The 22,973-nt window shown below is 54.9% G+C and overlaps 1 protein-coding gene across 1 annotated transcript in view; it reads left to right on the plus strand.

The window, feature by feature from the left end:
* TMEM132D (transmembrane protein 132D) overlaps positions 1-22,973 on the plus strand; it is a 289,311-nt gene that overhangs the window by 64,322 nt on the left and 202,016 nt on the right. The window contains exon 2 of the mRNA XM_058656634.1: positions 18,837-19,725. Coding sequence (XP_058512617.1) covers positions 18,837-19,725 — 889 coding nt within the window. The remainder of the gene's footprint in view (positions 1-18,836; positions 19,726-22,973) is intronic.

Genomic DNA, 22,973 nt, shown 5'->3' on the forward strand with positions numbered 1-22,973 from the left:
GACGGTTGTCTTCGTTAACCTGCTGTCTGCTGTTGGACAACACAGGCAGGTGATGTCACCACCACCTAGAAATACAGGTACAAGAAGTCACACTTGCTGAGGGCTACAACAAATGAGGGCCTGCTTTCCTGTAACGAAACACCCATGCCTGTTCAGATCCAAAACTTTGGACAGTGCTGAAGGAGAAAGTGCTCACCACTCGTCACTTCTCCGTTATTATCTCTTGCTGTTTTCCATCAGGGAGTCTGAGTTCCAGAACTTTCCTTCTGGAACACAGAATTGGACTTTTCAATGGGAATATCGTCCAAGGTTAGCTCATCACATTTTCCGTGACCCCTGTTTCTGTTCCTCGGTCTCTGTACCATGAGTGACATTACTTAGACCCCACTAGTCAAGTAGGGTGATGGAATTACAGATCCCGTGTGTGCTGCCGTCAACTTCAAGAGCCACTTCTCTGTCCCTTTCTTCTCATTCCCGGGTTAGATCGGAAGCTGGTCCCTGACTGCGTGTGATGGATTCCCCTTTGAGCTCTGCTGAGAACCACTCTGCCTGCTGTGCCTCACAAACCTTTATTCTGCCTCCAGGACCCAGTGCCTTCTGTACCATCTTGGATGCCAAGAGGCAGATGGAGACACTGCTGCCTTGGGGTTCTTTTACAAGCCCTCCAGCACCAACTTTCATGTTAGGTGTCCAATTATTGACGGAGTATCCATGGGCACACATACCATGTGTGAATGTGGATTCTTGTCCTCACGGAGATTCTGTCCTGATGAGATGGGGTGCAGATGACGAGCAGGTGTGTCAGATGGTGCCAAGAGCTTGGGGAGTACGATAGAGTTATAGGGAGTGGAAGGGAGCCCAGCGGGGGGCCCCTGTGTGAGGTGCTGCAGCTCTGTGGTGGAAGAAGCTTTCATATTTAGAGACCTTGTCAAATGAAGCCAGTAAGATTGGATCCCCACTGGACTAGGAAGAAGTCAGTGGTGGTCCCTGAGTCGCTGGAAGGGCAAGGTTGCTGCTACTGTGGTGGTGTAACTGGACTCAAGCATAGGCTTGCATGTTGCTCCAACACTATGGCTTCCTGGCCTGATAAGGCAGGAGTCCCCAGGCTCTGGGAGGCCCTCGTGAAGGTTGCAACCTGAGGAACTACCGTTCCTCCCACCACAGATGGGTCACATTTACTGAGAGAGAAAGTAGGCGTCACTTTGTCCAGTGCCATGAGCCAACCAGCCCACTGCTCAGCTCTCCTCTCATGCCTGTACTCTGCTCAAGCCCCAAGCTCTCCTGGGTGTTGATCTAATGGCACGTTCTAACCACCCCCTGGGACAATGCCCTCTTGTTTCCTTCTCAGAGGTCTGCTGTGGGCTCCAATTGCACTTCTGGCTACCTTATCACAGCCATAAGCGTGATCCCAGAGGCAGGCAACAGCAAACCACTCCCTGGCCTCTAAACTGTAAGGCTGTGAAGACAAGATGCAGGTTGCTCATGGGGGCTTCCTCTCAGGCAGGCCTGGGTCTCCAGGAATGACTGAGGGATAAAGACTGACTCAGCGACCTTAACCACATTCATGGTACACAGTCTACATAATTCTCACTCTTTGGAAGGTGGGGCCTCAAGTTCACTAGTTTGCTCCTTGGTTTTATTTATTTAGCAAATGTCATGGTGAGTGTATTCTGTGCTCGGTATCCTGAGGGACCTCCAGGCAGGAGAAAACCAGTGCTGTTCTGTGGGGTAATGCTAACTGTTCGTGTTTGTGAGTCAGACCTTGTCCTAAGCCCTGCACTCAGACGTTACCTCATGTGATCGTCAGAGCCCTGTGAGGTGCTGTTCCTGTCGCGACGTCCACCCTGCAGAGAAGGAAGTGGGGGACAGAGACAGTGATAAGAAGTGGAGGGGGGCTCGGACTGAGAACTGGGGTGCCTTGGCCTTCAGATTGGAGAAGTGGGGCCAGCGGCTGGAGAGAAGGGTGTCCAGGCAGCAGCGGATTTGAAGGCCCCCACTCCTGGGTTTGGATCTCTCAGAGGGCTTGCAGCAATGACCCTTGCTGTGTTGCTGCTGATTCAGAAAGGCCACAAGGAAGCGTTTCAGCCTCCCGCGACGGAGGCTGCCCTGCCCATGGCTGCTGGCAGAGGTGCACTGTGGGAGTGCATGACGCTGGTTGTAATTCTGTTCATTACGCGGCAGGACTCACCGGGCCCCTGTAAGTTTAGCAGCAAGGTTTCCAATCTCATTGATTTGTTTTCCTGGCATTTGGTGGGATAGTAGAGCTGAGACAATTTAAATAAGATTTTGAGAAATGAACGGAGGAGTCGTTTAATCCACTTGGCTTGTTCAGCCGTAGCCGATCGATACAGTGCTTTCCTGGCTGCCTGTTGGGCGGCCTTTCTGGGTGATCAGGCCACTTTGTGTCTTTTACATTTTGGTTTCACTGTTTTCAGGTGAGTCTATGTGAGGCCCTCACAGTGGCTGCAAACCGGAAGAAGCTTCAGTGAGTGCCGGGTGCTGTTTTCAGGAGAAGACCCAGAGGAAGCCCTGGGCCTCCCGGAGACCAGGAGGGTGTTTCCAGTGTTGCTGGTTAGGTGGTTTTCTTTACTACGCTTGATATTGTATGTGCCGAAAACCGTCCTGTCTGTTGAAGAAATGCCAAGGTCCTTAGCACTGGGAAGCTACTGCCAATTCAAGTCTCCCAGGGCAGGGCTATTTTATGTACACACATGTTACACACATGCGCATGATCACACATAGGTGCTCGGAAACAAGACCCACGCTCCTCAAACACTTGGTCATGAAAAAATGGAATTCAAACACGACATTACTGGTGGAAGATCCTTGGGTACCTCCTTCCCAAGTTCTTGGTGTTACCCTCGTGTGTCATGCTGAGGCAGGTGTCAGGGGTGTGTGAGGTAGTGGGCACCACCCATGGGTGTGACCGGAAGCTGTGGCTGGCCCGCTGCTGAGGGGTTCCCTAAGCAGGGGCTGCTTGCTCTGATGGTGGGCAAGCTCGGAGAGTCCTCGTCCTGGTGTCTGGGGGGATGAGGGATGTGGGCTTCAGCTTGAAGCGTCTGGCTTCCGTGGCATTGCTTAGTTAGGGGATAACCCAGCGCCCTCAGCTTAAGCTGTACCTCCTCTGGGTCTGTGTTGGCTGGTGCAGGTGCTCATTGTCACACCTGGGGGGAGGGATGTGGCAGGGGTGACACAGGGGCATTGCCACAACCCGGGGATCCCCCAGAGGCAGCAACGCCCTGGCCCTCCAGCTGAGTTGGGGGGGCACAGCTCAGGAAGGCAGCAGCAGCTTTCTAAATATTTAAGCCTAGGGCTGGCGCTCTTTTAAGATGCAGAAACTCATTTCTCTGTGAAGCCAGTGCTTTTTGTGTCTCTTAAAACGTGCTTATCTTGAATTTGGTGTGTAAAGTGACTCCGGCCTGCGTCTGCTGACTTAGGGACTCCTAGGAAGCTGCTTTCATGGGGCAGTGGATCCCGGGGTGCACAGTGCCTGTGTCCTGGTGACCTCCCGTTACCCCGGATACCTGGGGTGCACAGTGCCCCCGTCCTGGTGATCTCCCGTCACCCCGGATACCTGGGGTGCACAGTGCCCCCGTCCTGGTGACCTCCCTGTCACCTGGGATATCTGGGGTGCCCAGTGCCCCCCGTCTTGGTGATCTCCGTCACCCCGGATACCTGGGGTGCCCAGTGCCCCCGTCTTGGTGATCTCCCGTCACCCCGCATGCCTGGGGTGCCCAGTGCCCCCGTCCTGGTGACCTCCCTGTCACCCCAGATACCTGGGGTGCCCAGTGCCCCCGTCTTGGTGACCTCCCTGTCACCTGGGATACCTGGGGTGCCCAGTGCCCCCGTCCTGGTGACCTCCGTCACCCCGGATACCTGGGGTGCACAGTGCCCCCTTCCTGGTGACCTCCGTCACCCCGGATACCTGGGGTGCCCAGTGCCCCCGTCCTGGTGACCTCCCTGTCACTTGGATACCTGGGGTGCCCAGTGCCCCCCGTCTTGGTGATCTCCCGTTACCCCGCATGCCTGGGGTGCACAGTGCCCCCATCCTGGTGACCTCCCTGTCACCCCGGATACCTGGGGTGCACAGTGCCCCCGTCCTGGTGACCTCCCTGTCACCTGGGACACCATGAGCGTGTCTGTGTGAGAACTAGCCCATGCTTTATATCATGTCTAAACTGCTTAGGAAACTGCTTGGGTAGAGCAATATTTCAGATGCAAAACACAATTTTCTCTGTGTGAGTTGTATTTCTGTAGCCAGTAAAATAATGTTTACTTCTACTTCTGTGAAGTCAACAGCACAGGGAGAGAGTTCCCACGTAGTATGGAAAGAGGCGATATCGCAGTGCTGTGAAGGACTGTAGGCAGAGGCGGCTCCTGGAGGGCACACCTGTCCCCAGAGCAACAGCAGCATTGTGTGTTGTTAGGCTGCTCTGTTACCTGGAAGGCAATCGTGGAGGAAGACAGGAAGGCAGAGCTGTAGGGGCAATGTGGTGAGAACGGCCAGGTAGCCAGGTGCAGCCCAAGATCAGGGAGCGAGTGGGAAGCAGGGTGTGTGTAATGGATTTATGGGATTGTGTGTATGGGTTTTTGTTGCTGTGTGTAGGAGGCATGGGCTTGTGTATATGGGGCTGTGTGTATGGAGTACAGGGTTGTGTGTTTGGGGTCTATGGAGTTATGTGTTTGGGGTCTGTGGAGTTATGTGTACGGGGTTTATGGAGCTGTGTGTATGGGGTTTATGGGGCTGTGTGTATGGGAAATGGAGTTGTATGTAATAGGCTTATGGAGCTGTGTGTATGGGGTTTATGGGGCTGTATGTATGGGTACAGGGTTTTGTGTATTGGCTTTATGGGGCTGTGGGATGGGGTATGAGGTTGTATGTAATGGGTTTATGTGGCTGTGATTATGGGGTATGGGGCTATGTAGGGTGTTGAGTGCATGAGATATGGAGTTTTATGTAATGGGCCTATGGGGTTGTATGTATGGGGCACAGGGTTTTGTGTATGGGGTTTTGGGGGTGTATGTTTGGGATGACTCAAGCTTCCTGGGTTGAAAACATGAGATTGGGGGCACTGGGATGGGCACTATATCTTCCTTTTCACCTTCACCCTGTCTGTGACCTGCGTTGGGCCGTAACAGGGAACTTTTGCCAGTTCTCCAGGGAGCTGGATGAGACCCCGCTGTTGGTCCCTTAGGCTAATGCTAGCCCCTCGGGTGCTCAGCATAGGCCCAGAGATATTCCTGGCAGGGTCTGCCACCTCAGCTTCAACAGCCACCTGTTCTAAGGGCTCTGTGCTGTTTCTGACACACCAACCCTTGCGTTTTCAATATTGGTCTCAGTTACTCTGCTACAAATATGTTTTTATACAAAATGTGTTAGAAAAGTAACACTTGGCCATTCCACAAATAGAAAATAGAAATGAGCAAAAATCAGAAAACTGGTATGGACTCCTAAGTTCTAGAGCTGGTGGCAACCCAGCATTTACGGGTAGATGTAACTGGGGTAGTATGGTATAGGGAAGAAGATGGGTGGGTCGGGTGGTTAGAGTAGCCTGTCCATGGAGAGGGGACAGTTCATCCCTCCACACCAGGACTCCTGCCACTGCCCATCAGTGGCAACCCCTGACCAGCCATCACTGAGCTTTGCCAGTGTCGAGTTCGTTCCTGCCCGGCCTTCGGCAAGCACTGCCAGTGTTGAGTTCATGCTGGTACCTTCTCCCCTGCAGTCTGTGTGGGGCTCTCTCTCTCCCAGTCTGTGGGGCTCTCTCTCTCCCAGTCTGTGGGGCTCTCTGTCTCCCAGTCTGTGGGGCTCTCTCTCTCCCAGTTTGTGGGGCTCTCTCTCTCCCAGTCTGTGGGGCTCTCTCTCTCCCAGTCTGTGGGGCTCTCTCTCTCCCAGTCTGTGGGGCTCTCTCTCTCCCAGTCTGTGGGGCTCTCTCTCTCCTAGTCTGTATGGGGCTGTCTCTGTCCCAGTCTGTGGGGCTTTCTCCCCTGCAGTCTGTATGGGGCTCTCTCTCTCCCAGTCTGTGGGGTGCTCTGTCCCAGTCTGTGGGGCTCTCTCTCTCCCAGTCTGTGGGGCTCTCTCTCTCCCAGTCTGTGTGGCTCTCTCTCTCCTAGTCTGTATGGGGCTCTCTCTGTCCCAGTCTGTGGGGCTTTCTCCCCTGCAGTCTGTATGGGGCTCTCCCATTCCCATGTTCTGGGGTTTTGTCCACACTGTTCAGCTCATGCCACCTGAGCTGGTTTGTTACGCGCATGCACACTTGTTCCTAATGGCATAATTGCTTACTTGTACATTCATGTGCATCAAAAATACCCCCATGTCACTACAAGGCTTTATCTAATGTATTATTTTAGTGGCTTTCTGATTTATGTAATGATTATGTCTTATTCAATGATTACATATTACATAAGGACTCTAAATGCTAGGCAGGCACTGGCTACGTAGCCTAGATGGGGACCAGAATAGATAATGTCTGCCCTTCCGTGCCCGAGTCCCAGCTGATCAGGTGCAGGGTGTGAGGGGAATGCAGCCTGCCACTGCTAGTCGGCTCCTATTTGCTGTGGAATTAGCTCATGTTCTGCCGGTTGCTATGAATTTTGTCCATTTTTTCCCCTGAATTTTATTATTGCTTTGAATCTTTAGGTTTACCTTTCAAATCCTTCTAGCCTTTAACTGTTAATTATTTTTGCTGTGATGTCATGAAATGGGCAGTTGATTTTTATCCTCTAATCTGATGTTTTACGACTGTTGGGTAACACTGGGTCTTGGTTTCGCGTATGTGCTGATCAGCACAGCTGCCCCGCATACACTCGGGTTTTTGGTTGGGTGGCCTGCTCATCCTGGCATGTAGTCATGCCGGGAGATGGGTACTTGTTTCCATGCAGACGTTCAAGTTGGTGGTGCCCCAGGACAAGGCAGCCTTCCTGTGGCTAACATGGGCTCTCCCCTCCCTTCCCTGCCTTTCCTTCCCTGTGGTGAACTGGATGGATTGGGAATGAATCCTACATTCAAGTCGATGGTTTCAAGTATTTTTTAAAAGATTTATTTATTTTCATTGGAAAGGCAGGTATACAGAGAGGAGAGACAGAGAGGAAGATCTTCCATCTGATGGTTCACTCCCCAAGCAACCACAACGGTTGGAACTGAGCCAGTTCAAAGCAAGGAGCCCAGAGTTTCTTCTGGGTCTCCAACACAGGTGCAGGGTCCCAAGGCTTTGGCCCTTCCTTGACTGCTTTCCCCGGCCACAAGCAGGAAGCTGGATGGGAAGCAGGGCTGCTGGGATTAGAACCGATGCTCAGGTGGGATCTCAGCATGTTGAAGATGGGAACTTGAGCTGCTAGGCTATTGTGCTGGGCCTGATTTCAAGTTTTTGGTGAGTGTGTGAATGTATTTTTCTTTGTGAACAGCTTGCATGTCTAAAGTCAGATCTCATTGTGGCAAACCTGATTTTCCTTGAGCTCCAAGGGATGTGGGTTTGAGGCACTGGTTTGGAATATGGCTCTGTAGGAATGGCAGGAGTCCAAGTGGGGATCCGTGGCTGACCGCAGCACTGTGTGTCAGGAGCAAAGCTTCCCTGAGCAGTCGGGCCCTGGCCTGACCTGACAAGTGGGGAGGGTGTTGTCCAGTGGTGTCCAGTGTCTGGAGCACAAGGAAGACCCTCCCTTTTATTCACAGAATTTTAGGGCGGTGGGACAGGATGAGTGAGACAGTTACTTAAGGGTCATTGGGAACCACTTTTCTGTTTGCCCAGTGGGACTGGTTCCCACTGCACCTTGCTGGCCAGGACTGTCCTTTCCCAGTCTTGAGTGGCCCAGGTTCTTAGTGTCAAATTCTTCTCTTTTGTTAAATCTTATTATTCGAGAGGGAAGAGAAGAGGGTGGGGCGAGCTGGAGACAGAGCTCCCATCTGCTGGTTCCCCGTCCCTATGATGCAAGAGCTGCGTCAAGCCAGGGCTGGAGCCAGGTCCTGGAGTGCCCTGTGCATTTCCCATGAGAGTCACCATCACTCTTGCCTCCTGTGGTCTACATTAGGATGTTGGATCAGGGGGTGCAGCTGGGAGTTGAGGCCAGGTCCTCTGGTGCGGGACCCAGGGTTCTCACCTACCAGATGAGGAGATGAGGACCGGCTTCAGCCTCATGGCAGAGGCATAAACACTGCCCTTCATCTTTCCTAACACCAGCTGTGTGGGCAAGGAGGAAAGCTGGAACGCATGGAGGAGACTGGAGCTCAGCTTGGCCGAGTCAGGGCAGAGCACGTGCGGTGGTAATGGTAGGGAAGCGGCCTGGAGCCAACGCATGGAAATGGCCCCAGCCCTTGGGAGGGGTCTGGAAGAGGCCACCATCTCCAGCCTCCTTGCTCCCAGATGGCAGTGTCCTCAGAACAGGCAAGGGCACTGCCAAGTGGGAGGAGGGTTCCTGGGGGCTCAAGTGCCTGACTGGAAAGAGTAGAAGAGAAGAAGGGGCAGGGGTCTTCTGGGAGTGGATGGGTGGCAAGGGCGTTGTGACTGCTGGGGCAGGGGTCTTCTGGGAGTGGGGGTTGGTTCTCTGCTGCAGTGACCTCATCCCCAGGGTCCACAGGCGCTTTTCATTATCATTCCAGTATGGAAGACTCCCGGCCGCACCAGGGAGCTGGACATGATGCTGTCCTACCCACAGTGCCCAGAGCAGCCGCAAGTGTGGACCTTGCCCAAGTGCAGTGGTTGTCAGGGTGCCCACAGGAAGCAGAGCCCTATCACGCAGGTGCCAGGTGTGGTCCAGAGGCCGTCACATGAGGCCTGCAGGGGCGGCCTGGGCTGTGAGGGAGGCGGACGGGTCAGTGCATGTGCAGCTCACTAGTCCAGACCTGTCCTGGAAATGATACTTAAAGATGTTCTCTTGAGAGAGAACAGTAATAGCACCTACCCAAACCAAAGGCAAATGTGAAGACCATCCCAGTAAAAATAACAGCAGAAGGCTAAATCAATCAATAAACAACCCATTGCTAAAATGACAGGACCAAATCACCACCCGTTCAGATTAACCTTGAATGTAAACGGATTAAATGCATCAATCAAACATTATAGATTAGTAAACTGTATTTAAAAACAAGACAAGACAAAAAACTCATCTGTCTTCTGGAATATAGGAGCTACATCTCAGCAACAAAGATGGGTGGAAACTGTATCTCACGGATTTTGATGTCTTCTTTTTCATTTTTTCAAAAAAGTTTTTTTCCCTCATATTAAATTCTTGATTGACTCATAGGTCATACAATAGCATCATTTTCTTCAAGAAGGTTCTCGATTGTCATTCCTTCAGTGACACATTAGTCATTCGGTAGCATGTTGTCTAACTTTATGGCATTGTAAATTTCTGTTTTTCTTCCTGTTGTTGATTTTGTTTTATGGCTTTTCATTTAAGGGGATGTACAGTAACTGTGTAATGGAGACTATCATATCCAGACGTGAGGATACAATGCAGTGTGCATCTCTACTTCCAGACAAATATGGTTCCCAATGAGACTGTTAAATATATCTTGAGAATAGACTGTTGGACTCTGTCATTGTTCATGCCTGCAATGATGGACTTATAACTGTTTAGGAAGAACTGTACTATTGTAATAGCATCGGGGAACTCAGTGCGTTTTGGGAAGGGAGATAAGAGAAAGCCCAGAGCCTATGGAACTGTATCATATAACAACAACAACAACAACAAATGTGAATAAAGCTGTGATATCTCACCCAGAGGAGGTTCAGAAAGAGCGAGCATCATGTGCCTGGTAGGGGTGCTGACAAGTATGTGGTTCAAACAAAAATGACAAATTGACAAATGTCCTGGAGTGTGCTGGACAGCAGGACAGTGGTGCTGTGTGTTTGTGTGTGTGTGTGTGTGTGTGTGTGAGAGAGAGAGAGAGAGAGAGAGAGAGAGAGAGTCCTGGGCCGGAATCTCCGTGCGTGTGGAGAGGGATGCTGTGGGCAGAGTCAGCCCTGGTCTTGTCGCTTTTACTCTGCGAACTTCGCTCTCTCTCGTCAGTTCCAAATGCGCGAGAGCTCTGAGGCTGTGGTTGGAGAGTTTCCCCCAGCGATGCCTGTGAATCCGCCCACATGCACCTTCCACGTGTGAGTCATTAATCTGACCGGACGTCACCTCACCAGAATGTCTCATGGCAATGACTGGATTTCAGAAATGTTAGCAGCAGGGACCCCAGACTCCTTCCTGTTCCCCCCCACCCCGCCCCTGGATCCACAGTGTGCAAGGGGACTCCAAGATGTTTGTGCAAAATGAAACCAAAAGAAACATGCATTCTGGTACACATGTAAAGTCCATGGCATGGGGCTGTGTTCCACCTTCATGGAAACTGGGCGACCAGCAACTACACAGCACAGCAAAATGTACTTCTGTTCCATTTTGCCTCGAAACTCCTAGAGTACCCTCAGGCATTTGGTTTCAACTAGGATTTGCTTAGGTTTCCATGGCAGCAGCTGGAAGTGGGAGGAGAGGGACCAGCAGCTGGCCTCTGACTTGGCCGTTCTACATCCCAAGCCGTGGTTCTGTGGGACCGGCCTGACTGGGTTGGATGCTAGCGGCTGCCACCTGCTCCTCAGCTTCCTGCAGGTTCTCGGTTAGAACCTGGTGAGCTTCTGAGCTGGAAGGGAGCACCGGCCAGCGCAGCAGCATGGGAGCCACGGAGACCAGCAACCCGGGGGCTGCCCTCCCTGCACACATAGCGGAAAGTTGAGGACTGCAGATAGACTGACGTCAAGCTTGCACTTTATATACGCAGTTAACTGTGTCACTGATGGATTCAGAAAGCTGAGTTAGTGCAGTGAGGTGGGTCGCACACACCTGGGAGGGCCTTGCTGGAGAGGCAGACCCAGAGTGGACTGGTGTTTCCTGACGGGTGTTCTCTTGGGAGAAACCCTCCGCGTTCCCACGGGACTCTTTCCTGGTGCGATCCAGAGAGGACATATCCTGGATACAGCTGACTCCCCTGGACCGTGCTGGGCCTGGTTCTCAGAGGTCAGCTGGCCTGGGGGAGAACAGGCTAGACAAGCGCTCATCTGAGCACCAGCAATATGTGCTGGCCAACCATACCCCTCACAAGTAGGCCCTGCTGGTCCCAAGGACCTGCCAGTAACGAGCAGAGTCCTGTTCTGGGCACGACGCTAGGTTCTTATTTTAAGTCACGGCAACAATGGCATCTCTGGGCACCATGAGAAAATGGCATCTCTGGGCATTGCCCTTTTGCGTGCATTCAATTTCAGTTGGGATGTATATCTGGATTAACCCTCTGTGGTCTGTCCTTTGATGGTTGGATCAGTGATGAGTGGGTGTGCACCTGAAAGAGGAGACTGTGAGGAGTTCAGCTTGCTACTTAGCTGGACCCATGAGATCATAGGGAGGTGGTCCTTGAGGGGCCCAAGTGGTTGAGAGGGTCAGGGTCAGGCGAGTGGTCCTTGGAGGGACCCAGGTGGATGAGGGGCTCAGGGTCAGGGTCAGGGGAGTGGTCCTCGGAGGGACCCAGGTGGATGAGGGGCTCAGGGTCAGGGGCCCAGGTGGATGAGATCAGGTCAGGGTCAGAGCGGAGTGGTCCTTGGAGGGACTCAGGATGATGTCAGGGTCAGAGGGGAGTGGTCCTTTTAGGTGCCCGGCAGGTGGGATAAGGAGGTACAGTTGTGTTCCCTTGCTGTCCAGACCTTCACTCGTCCGTTAGGATCTGAAACATTCTCCCGACACCCACCAGTGTTCACCTGGTGTAACAACACACCGCCAGCGCCTGGGCCTCTCTACACACAGGTTCATCAGTGAGACCACACCCCTACTTCCTGTTGGGCAAAGTTTTCTTCTCTGAGGCCTCTGAGTTCCTGGAGTACAGACTCCACTGTTTAGGATCTTACTGCCCCATTTGTTGAGCATTTGGGCTTGCTGTGTCTGGGTGCTGCTTGGTATGCACCTGTCACAGGAATTGGCATTTGGCTCACAGATCAGCTCGCACAGGCCATGAGTGATGAGATTGAGCATGTTGTGAGTGAGGATCCTGGAGTGACAAGCAAACACGTGACTTCTGGGAATCAACTCCAGGCAGGGCAGGGCAGGACAGGGCAGGGTCGGGCAGGACAGGGCAGGGTAGGGCAGGGTTGGGCAGGGCAGGGCAGGGGCACAGGGCAGGACAGGGCAGGGTTGGGCAGGGCAGGGCAGGGCAGGGGCACAGGGCAGGACAGGGGCACAGGGCAGGGCAGGGGCACAGGGCAGGGCAAGCTGCTCACGCCTCGTGATGTTGGATAGGGTCACTGCAAAGCAGCCCTGTGTTTGCCAGGGGAGCTTATTTCTCTGACAACACACTGGAAAACCTCTGCAGCGCCTGTGCCTCTGCTGGGCCCTGTGTCCTTGCCTCCAGACCCGAGCCTGCAGACACCTGCAGACACCTGCAGCCAGTGTAGACGGATTGCTCCTGCCTGTCTGCTGGGCCTTCAGCCCCACAGGCACATCTGAGTGTCTCGGGCTCCGGTCGTGAATTGCATTTCTTCCAAGGTCAAGGAGAGGTGTCTGGCTGATCACACCTGCAAGGTGAGTATTATATTCTCCTGCGACTCACTGGGAATTACTTGCCGACTTTCACACCAATTTCGGGAGCACACAATTTAACGTGGATGGGATCAGAAGAAAGGGCTGGGCCTTACGTGGCTCGTCGAGGGTCCTGTTGCTTCATGGTCACTGAGAGAGACCTCTGGGCTTGAATCATGCCTCTGTCACCTGCACCTGTGTGCCCTTGGCTCACTGTGGGGTGTGTGGGATCAAGTTCACTCAACTTGACGGGCTGTGCAGAGCAGTATCTGAATAAACGGGGAATGTGGGATCCCTTGTTGGTAGAAGTAAGCTCCCTGAAATCCGACACAAAGCATCACTGGCTACATTCACAAGGAGAGAAGGGAAATCATGTGGAAACGCCTCGGGCCTGCGGTGGGGCGCAGCAGCTGTAAGACACCATCCTCTAGAGCTCCCGTTGTGCTGCGGAGGGGCATGGCGGGGAGATGGAGAGCTGCACACGGGGAGAAGAGGTGCTGCGTGGGAGCGGCCGGGCCCAGGAGGCCGCGTCCATGCCGGAGGGGCTCATGCTGTGTAGAAGGCATAGTGCTTCCCTGGGAGTCTGTGGAGAGCTAAAGGCCTCCCCAGGAAGTTAACACATACAGTGGCAGGATGAGCGACAGCGGGTTTGTGGGCAGAGCCAGCTGCAGGGTGCCCCCCTGAATGCAGCCAGTGCCGCATAGTCCTCAGGTCTGAGCCACCCAGCCCAGCACCCCAGTGCAGAGTGCCCCCCTGAATGCAGCCAGTGCCGCACAGCTCTCAGGTCTGTCCCCCAGCTCAGCACCCCAGTGCAGGGTGCCTCCCTGAATGCAGCCATCACTGCATAGCTCTCAGGTCTGAGCCACCCAGCCCAGCACCCCCAGTGCAGGGTGCCCCCCTGCACGGTGTGTCACGGTCTCTCCCAGGGCCTCACTCATGGGGTGACCCCGACAAGCTGCACAGCTCTGTGACCTCATTTCCCTGTCTGAAAAGGAAGGGAGTAGCACCAGCTGCAGACAAGTGAGCTCCACTTACAAGACTGCCAGTCAGCGAGGCCAGAGTTGGGCGTCGCTGCCCAGGCCGGATGCCCGCCTGTGTCCTCAGACCCAGCCAATATCACCCTCCCTGTCTCGGCCGGATGCCTCAGACTTGCTGGTCAGCCAGGGCGTTTTCCACCACTGAAAGCAGGCCCGTTACTCCTTGCTGGAAGTTCTGCCAGCGTGTCCTGGTGCACCACGCTTCAGCAAGTGGCACGCACGTCTGTGGGAGCCTGCGCAATGACATCAGGGACCTCTGGTGGTGGTTCGTGATGTGTCAGATGACTCTCCGTGCAGAGGTGTTTGGAAACGTTTTTGTGGAAAACAGAAGATGTGTTTATGTTGGTGCAAAGCCTTTGAAAGCCATGCAGTCTTCTTGTAACACACACTCCTCAGGGCTTACGCAGATAGCTCGGATTCATGGATTTCAAGATGTTCTTCATCAAAATAAGCCTCATTTCATTTTTCTGTTACTTTCTGAAGTAATTCTCTACAAAGAGAGGAGAGAGATAGGCTAATAAATGTTTTTATTTTCTATTTGTTTTTGCAAGTTGGACTATGTCTCTCTTTTTTAACTGAAGGGAGATGTTCAGGCATGGGGAGAAACAGGGGGCACAGATACAGAAGGGGCAGTTGTAGGACCCAGAGGAAGGAAGAGGAGAGACCCCGTCCTGTGAGGAGATACCTCGTCCTGAGAGGAGAGCCACCATCCTGAGAGGAGAGACCCCGTCCTGTGAGGAGAGACATCGTCCTGAGAGGAGAGCCACCATCCTGAGAGGAGAGACCCCGTCCTGTGAGGAGAGCCACCATCCTGAGAGGAGAAACCCCGTCCTGTGAGGAGATACCCCGTCCTGAGATGAAAGCCACCATCCTGTGAGGAGAGACATCGTCCTGAGAGGAGAGCCACCATCCTGAGAGGAGAGACCCCGTCCTGTGAGGAGATACCCCGTCCTGAGAGGAGAGCCACCATCCTGAGAGGAGAGACCCCGTCCTGTGAGGCAGAGGGTGTTGAGATTGGGGTCGGTGGCTGGCCTTGGGGGATGGCCACAGAGCTGCCTTCTGGCTGGTTCTGTCTCCTGAAGGATCCGCAGGTGGTCACCTGCAGTTCTTTTCTGGCACAGTCATGGCTCCTTGCTGTCTCTCTGTGTGTGGACAGCCTTTTTGCAGGGCAGTGGCAAGCGGCAGGAGGTGTTTAAGCGTGGACGACGACGAAGCCGTCTGCGCCCGTGTCTTGTCATGGCTCTCTCTGGTACGCAGCACACTATCAGGACTGACAGACGCTGTTTTTGCATGTTTGATGTCTTGTGCTGCTCACATGGAGTAACTCCTGATGAGCCTTTAGAAACACATTTGTGTTCTTGAAAGAAAGAGGGAGACAGAAACACCCCATTGCTGGTTCACTTCCCAGTTGGCTGCAATAGGCAGGTCTGGGCCAGGCTGCTGGCAGCAACCATCAGCTCCATCCAGGTCTCCCATGTGGGTGCAGGGGTCCAGGCACTTGAGCTGTCTCCTGCTGCACTCCTGACATGTGAACAGGGAGGTGGATTGGAAGTGGAGCAGCCAGGACTCAGCGCTGTCATGGGGGACACTGGCCCTGTGGCCTTGGCCTAACCCATGTACCAAGACATCAAGCTCTCTTTCCTGTTTTGGGGAAGCTCCCACAATCTCCCCTGCACACAGCAGGTCCGCATTTCTGCATTTTAACAGTGGGTTTGGTCACTTGTGGGTGTACTTTAAATTTCCTATGGTTAATGCTGCGGGGGCTCTATTAGGGCCATCTCTGTCTCTGAATGTTCAAGCAGCTGCTATTCTTGGCCAGTCACCAGGTGCCCATTAGCCCTGCCCAGTGCCTAGGACCCCAGGTGCACATTAACCCTGCCCAGGAGACTTACCCAGTGCCCTGGAGCCCAGGTACCCAGGAGCCCTGCCTGGTGCCCAAAAGTTCAGGAGCTCTGCATGTGTCCAGGAGCCCAGGTGACTAGGTGCCCATTAGCCCTGCCTGGTGCCCAAAAGTTCAGGAGCTCTGCATGTGTCCAGGAGCCCAGGTGACTATGTGCCCATTAGCCCTGCATGGTGCCCAGGTGCGCAGGATCCCTGCCGGGTGTCCAGGAGCCCAGGTGACTATGTGCCCATTAGCCCTGCCTGGTGCCCAGGTGCCTAGGATCCCTTCCTGGTGTGCTGTCCAAGCAGGTGGCTCCTCTGCTTGCCCATTACCTCTCTGCATCCTCTCTTGCCAGAGTCATGGCTGTGCTGTCTTCTGTGAGTGTAGTGGCATTGCCAGCAGGGGACACGTTTCTCAGATGGATGTGGGCATGATCAGGAACAGTGTGGCCACACTGCCTCCTGCCTATGTCGCTGCCTGTGCTGCATGGGGGTGTGTTTAGCAGGCGGCCTTGCCCATGCCAGCTCCCATGCCCATGCCAGCTCCCATGCCCATGCCAGCTCCCATGCCCATGCCAGCTCCCATGCCCATGCCAAGCTCAGCCAATTGCAGTGATTGTTCACTCCCAGCTGCAGGAATGCAGTTGTTTCTCTGGAGCCACAAGGGCCAGGACCCGGAGGATACTGCAGTCCCTGCACAGTCAGGTCTCCGGCATAAGGGATGTACTTGCCTCTAACCTACATGCTGCCCCACCTGCTTTATGTCACTTCTTGTGACATGAACCGCTGCTGCATGCCATTGCTAGGGAGCTAGCATAGGTGCACATGTTCAGGATAGACATGACTTTTGTCTATTCACTTGAAAGAGAGTTAGAGAGGAAGGGAGAGGAGGAAGGGGGCAGAGAGGAAGGAGAGAAGGAGAGAGACATGTCTTCTGTCTCTTGGCTCACGCCACAAATGGCTGCAGCGTCAGGGTTGGGTCGGACCTGAGCCAGGAGCCAAGAGGTTCCAAGGTCTGCCCTGTGGGCACAGAGGCCTGAGCACTGCACCACCCTCTGTTGCTCTCCCAGGTGCATTAGCAGGGAGTTGGATTGGAAGTGGAGCAGCCAGGACTTGAACTGGTGCTCATGCGGGATGCTGGCACCACAGGCAGTGGCTTCACAGGATCTACCACAGCAGCAGGCCTGGACGTGGGTTTTAAGATGCTTTCTGTCTATATGGGGTGTGGATTCTGGGGTGTGAGAGCTGACCAGGTGACTTGGGCGAGGGGCATGTGTCTTCCATGGTTTTGCTTGCAGGTACCTGGGTGCACCGCCCGGCTACCTCTGGTTTGTTTTCTGTGACTCATACTGAGGGATGCTGGGTTCTGCAGGTGGCGAGTGGGGCCGGGTTGCATTGGAGCTTCAGGGAAACCTCTCCTGTGTCTACCGCTGTGCTGGGAGGCTGCTCGTGGTATGTGTCTGCTCACTGGGCCTGCGCTGTCGGGCGCCCCTTCCTGCACCCCAGCTCTCTGAGGCCGGGTCCTTTCACTGCATGTCCTGCTATCGGCAGGATGCAGAATCCATTTTAATCTGCTTTTGTGTTCTTTCAGTTGTGTTTTTGGGTCACACAGGGGTCAGAGTCCTGTGTTTCCACTGCTGTCTTTTTCCTATTAAAATATTACTGAGAAAAAAGTATTTTAGAAAACGTTAACAATAATTGAAAACCTCCCCAAGGCCAATGAGTCGTTATGTCTTTTCAAATGAGAGCTTGCTTCCAAGGCAGCAGAGCAAATATGGTTTTCCAAGGTGGCTGTGAACTGGAGGTGCATGGTTTCTGTGACACTCAGCTCCTCCACGTGTGGAGTGATGTGGGGTCCTGGGGTCACAGCGGTGCTCGGTGGGGCCAAGGGGTGACGTCGCCTTCATTGTCTGTCGCGTGGAATGTGGCTGGCGTTGATTCCAGTTTCCTCACGAGCAAAGGAAGTAGCCTTGGCTTCTGCTCAGCGTGAGCATTTTGATTTCAGTGAATTTTGTGTGACAAGCATATATATATATATATATATATATATATATATATAGAGAGAGAGAGAGAGAGAGAGAGAGAGAGAGAGAGAGACAGAGAGAGCGTGGTCTTGCGTTTCTGTGTCTGCTCTCCTGATGCCCATGTGGGTGGCCTCTGTCCATTCCTGCTGTCTCCCAGGATGTGCCCCAGCAGCGGCAGAGAGGCTGCATCGGAAGCAGAGCAGCCAGGACTGGCCCTGAGCTCCATCAGAGGTTAGGTAGGCCCTGAGCTCTGTGCCTACACGGTGTGGGGCATTCTAGAGCAGTAGACATCTGAGCCAAATACCAAGCAGAAAGAGGGACGGCCTGTGAAGCAGGGCTACGAAACCTCTGGGCTGCAGCTCATGGTGTGGGCGACCTTGGAATGCCCTTGCAGTTCCCCTAGTGAAGCCGGCACCGGGCTGTGAGCCGAGGATCTCCATTTGCTGCACAGTTAAGTCTGTGTTCTCGAGCAGTGTGGGCTTGAGTTCAGCAGGGACGTCTGGGGCCTTGGCGCAGTGCTCACATTTAACTGCCCATCATCTGGCTCTGTGGCACTGGTCACTCTGGAATGATTGACAAGTTGGTGTCAGGGTGATAACGAGACAGGTGCTTACTCCCCCGGATACAGCATACCCAGCCTTGCTCTCTGAGGACCCTCCGGGCCGACAGAGACCATGCGGCCTTTGGTGGACAGAGGACACTGACCTCAGGGACGGTGGGGAGAGGGGAGCCAAGGAAATGGCTTGCAGAAGCAGAGCCGCTCTTCATTCTGCAGATACCCCATCTGTGTGTTGACCTGGTCATGCGTTTGTCAGTTCCAGTTATTGAGTCTCTGGTCTTGGTAGTAGAAAACTAGAGAGTAGCCAGTCCCAGGCCTGCACCCCTGGCTGGTCTGGAGCCTACTGGGTTGTGTGGGCGCTGGAGTGGAGCCCAGCTTCTGTGATTAGGGGTGTGGGGACAATGGCAGGATGTGGTGGGAAACAGAACGCAGGGTGAGGCAGTGGATGTGGGTGCAGGGATGGCGGGAGATGGCTGGGCCAAAGGGCAGGGTGTAGGTCACCCGGGGGGGGAGTCACAGCCACCTTGTCCCTTGGAGGAAGTCTTGCGTGTACAGAGAAAACGCATCCTCAGCTTCAAGGAGGTTGAACCATGCAGACTTCACAAGGGACAGGGCTTCTTGTTACAGGTGTGCCATCTGGGTTTGTGAAAGGAGTGCATGTTTGGTGGGCCCCAAGGGGCCAGGGCCTGGTCGGGCCAGGCAGCTGGCTCACGCACCAACACCATGTGTACTCCTGCTGCTCACACTAAGGCTGGGCTGTGGCCACTAACCTGAGCTCCGATTCCCTCCCGACAGTGACCCAGAGCCGGGGCCTCCTGGAGAGCATCCAGAGGTTCTCACTGCTGCCCACCTACCTGCCCGTGACCTACCGTGTGGACAGCGCCAACATCTCCTTCTTCCTGAAGGAGGCCAACCAGGACGTCATGCGCAACTCCAGCCTGCAGTCCCGCGTGGAGTCCTTCTTCATCTACAAGTCCCAGAGGCTGCCGGTGCTCGCTGCCAGCTACGGGCCCTTCTCTGTGGAGCGCGTGGTGCCCCAGGACCTGCTGCTGCCCTCCAGCCCCTTTGGGCTCACAGACACCTTCTCCCTGAACTGGAAGCTGAACGCATACGTCCTGCATGATCGCGTGTTCCCAAGTCAGCCCCGGCTGCAGGTCCTGTTCCACGTGGCGGGCCGGGCCTGGGGCGAGCCCCGCGCGGGGGAGCAGCTGCCCTGCCTGCGGCTCTGGGCCTTCCGAGAGACCCGCGAGGTGCGGGGCGGCTGCCGGCTGTCGGGGCCGCTGGGGCTGTGCGTGGCGCGGTTGGAGCTGCCAGCAGACTGGTTTGGGCCCCCCACCGTGGTGGCAGGCAGGAGGCGGCCCGTGGACCCTGCAGAAGGCTGTCCTGTGGAGCTGTACTACACCGTGGAACCCGCGGATGGGTTAGGTGGCTGCACCGGGCACGAGCTGCGGAAAAGCAGTGGGCTGCGGTCAGGCCAAGGCGAGGTGGATGAGTCCGGGCCGCCCCCACACAGGATCGGGAGCGTCTTTCTCTACCAGACGCCCAGCCGGCCCGCCCTGCGGGAGCTGCGCCTGGACAGCAACGTGGCCATTCATTACATGCCCAGGAGCGTCAGGCAGGGTGATGTGCTCACGTTCCCCGTGTCCGTCTCCAGGAACACCACCCAGGGTGTCTTCACACTGAGGTGAGTGAGCTCGCGCACGTCTGGGGGGCCGTGTGGCCGTGGCCGATGCCGCCACGCAGGACAGATGTCCATCCCCACAGCAGGGCTTGTCTGCAGATGGCTACCGAGTCTGCTTCTGTGTTTTGCTAAAGTGCAGAGAGCAGTTGCATCTTCACTGGTTGCCCATTTGCTGGGGAAATCTCCTCTTGATCAGCTCTTCAGACTCAGGGAGGGCCGAGGTGGCGCCTCATGCCTCCAGGAGGGCCGTCCCAGGAGCTGGGGATGCGAGCTCAGCCACAGCAGCCGTTTCTGAGTTGGACCGTTGACACCTCACAGTTGAGACCACAGTTGTTACGGAGGATAGAGGACTTGGTTTTGCCAACTCGGATTCTATTCCGAACGTGTAAGATCTAAGTATAGTGTGAGACCAACTTCGAAGTTACCATTTTGCTTCTCCCTGGAATTAGAACCTCATGTTCAGAAATAAGTGAGCCTGATGTGTGAGGAGTGTACAGTAGCATTTGTTGAGTGTCTTACATAAGGGTGCACGGGGACGAGCCACGGAGGTGAGTGCCACGTGCCTTCAGCGTGTGTGGCTTGGTGGCCCTGCTGACGGTGGCTCTGTCAGCCGGCACAGGTGGTTTCAGTGGTGCACGCAGTCCGGTGTCCGTGTCATCGTGTGGCTGCACGTGTCGGGACAGTGCTGTGCAGTTCTCCTACCAAGTGGTGAGCCCTGACTCTGGCCATGGGAGCAGCTACTTCCCCGCGGTAGCTGAAGAGCCAGTGGCCTACTGACTGAACTTGGTTGAGTCCTGTTAGACTCCACCCCGGGGCTTGCTTTCCTGAGTGAAGGGTGGGCTGGAGTCGGGCTGGACCAGTCATGGCATCTCAGGGACGTAGACATGTCTGCGGATGCAGGCTTCAGCCATGCTCCCGTGGTCCCTCTTTGGGCATCAGAGCTGGTTTTGGCTGGTCTGAGACCCTCAGGCATAGTCCCCCAGGCTCACTAGTTTCACACTCTGTCCTCTGTGGACACGGCCACCTGTGCAGTGTTTGGCTGACGGAAATGGAAAGTTCCGAGTAAGGGAAGTTTTGCTTCCTCGTGGTCTCTGTGTTGTGGCTTGGGTTTTCCTTGTCCAGGGTTGGAGCCCAGCATTGCCTGGAGAGGCCACCAGCTCCCGGCCCTGCATGGAAGCTGCACCGTGCTGAGTCTCCCACCAATCGTTGGTCCTGACTGTTGCATGCTTGGCAAGTCCACTGGCTGACGAGGCAGCTTTGTCTTTGGGTGTTGGTACCCAAAACAAGAGAAATTTGTTTTGCTGGCTATGCAAATGTCTGAGAGCAAAATTTCATCAAATTCAAAATTGTGGGAAACGTCTAGATTTGGCCAGTCAGGTGGAAGACGTTGGGTGTGTAGCAAAGTCCATACCTCGAATTAGACCAGTCTTCCAGGAGGGAGGGTGGTGCAGTGAGGGTTTTGTGAATGTGTGTGTAACACGGCAAGGTGCTGTGCCCTTGGCCTCGTCAAGAGCTTGCCTTGGTGGTGCACCTGCAGCTTGCTTCAGGTTCTCCTTATGAATGAGTCTGTTTGCAGAAACAGCCGGGGATGCACTTGAACCCGGCACTGCTGTTGGCCTTTCGTGCGCATTCCCATAATTAGAAAATAATTCAACCGTCTATCTTTCTAAATGAAGTCAGTTTGACACTAATTTAGCATCGACTCCAAATATTTAGCACGGGCGCAGTCTGCTCTGACCATCTGCTATAAATAACTGGCGCCTTCAGCCACCTGTCCCCAAGCGCCTTCCTCAAAGCTTGCAGGCTGCTGTGCTCACAGTGCTAACACGGCACGCGGGCGGGCAGCAGGGAATCCCTCACTGCTGAGGGATGGCCGGGGTGGGGAAGGGCCCGATGAGCTGCCACAATGGCACTCAGCTGACGGACTGGCCGTCCGTGGACACTTGGGTGCCCGTGGCCTCGTGAGTGGCACGGCCCACGCCTCAGAGGTCAGATTCTGTTCTGAGGACCAGTTTTGTGGCACAGATGATAGCAAAGGAAGTTCTTGCAAAAAGATCACTGTGTATATGTGTGTGCACACATGTGTGCCTTTGTGAGTATATGTGTGCGTGTGCACAAGTGTGTGCATGTATGTGCCTTTGTGAGCAGGTAAGTGCATGTGTGAGCACACACGTGCCATTGTGAGCATGTGTAAGTGTGTGTGTGTGTGTGTGCGCGCACACTTGTAGCATCTTGTCCTTTGAGAACAGGAACACCTGTGTGGGGCCCTTTGCGTCCTGTGCGTGTGCTGTCCAGCTGCTCCGTCCTCCGCGCCCTGCGTCCTCTGAGGCAGAGAAGCCGTGCCTTCATCCCTCCGCATCCGACGGTCCCTTTCAGCGTCAGCAGGGCTTTCCTGCAGGAGAACATCAGAAGCACCTGCCACATGAGGACCGTCTCTTCTGTGTCCTTCCTCCACCAGGCCTCTGTGCAGGTTCCTCCCCACGGACAGGGGAGCTGGCCCTCTCGCCCTGGTCGGCAGGTCTGGGGGTAGAACTGGCTTGGGCTGTCTCCTCCGCCATGGGGCCAGCCTCGGGTTCTCTGCTGTGGGCCAGACTTGGGGTTTCTGCTTGTGGTGCTGGGTCCAGGCTGGAGCCAGTTGCTGCACAGCATTAGCAGGGATGTCTAAAAGCTCAGAGAGCTGGGAGGGGCAGCGCTGGAGCTTGGGATGGGGGTCAGGAGAGTGGGGCTTTCCTTATAGGGTTGCCGTTCCTAGGTCGGCCGAGGGAGGAACAGGCGAGGTACTGCTGAGCGTGGAGCCGCATCCTGGCCAGGTCTCTGGGGTGGTGGGTGCCCAGTGCCCTCTGCCAGGCCTCTGGGGTGGTGGGTGCCCAGTGCCCTCTGCCAGGCCTCTGGGGTGGTGGGTGCCCAGTGCCCTGGATCCTGCTGAGCATCTCATGTCTACCATGTCTTCCGCCAGGTCTTCAATGCGGTGGGTACCTGGGAGCTCTTGGCAGATGAGGTGCGAGTGCAGCTGAGTGAGGTCACTGTCACCTTCCACCATGGCTGTTGTCCTCAGAGGAGTTTAGTGTGGCCTCCGCCTGCTCTGCGTTGCTCTTGTCTTAGGCACAGTGGACCCTGGCTGGTTTGGGACCTGCACTTCTTTGCCGTCTGCTTTGACCCATCCTGGCTCCCAGCTGTGGGCGTCCAGGCTCCGTCTCGATGTCGTACCTTCACCACCCTGCACTGTTGGCCTCTGAGGTTGGGAGATATGG

This window comes from Ochotona princeps, chromosome 29 (assembly GCF_030435755.1).
Source record: "Ochotona princeps isolate mOchPri1 chromosome 29, mOchPri1.hap1, whole genome shotgun sequence".
In the NCBI taxonomy this organism is placed as follows: domain Eukaryota; kingdom Metazoa; phylum Chordata; class Mammalia; order Lagomorpha; family Ochotonidae; genus Ochotona; species Ochotona princeps.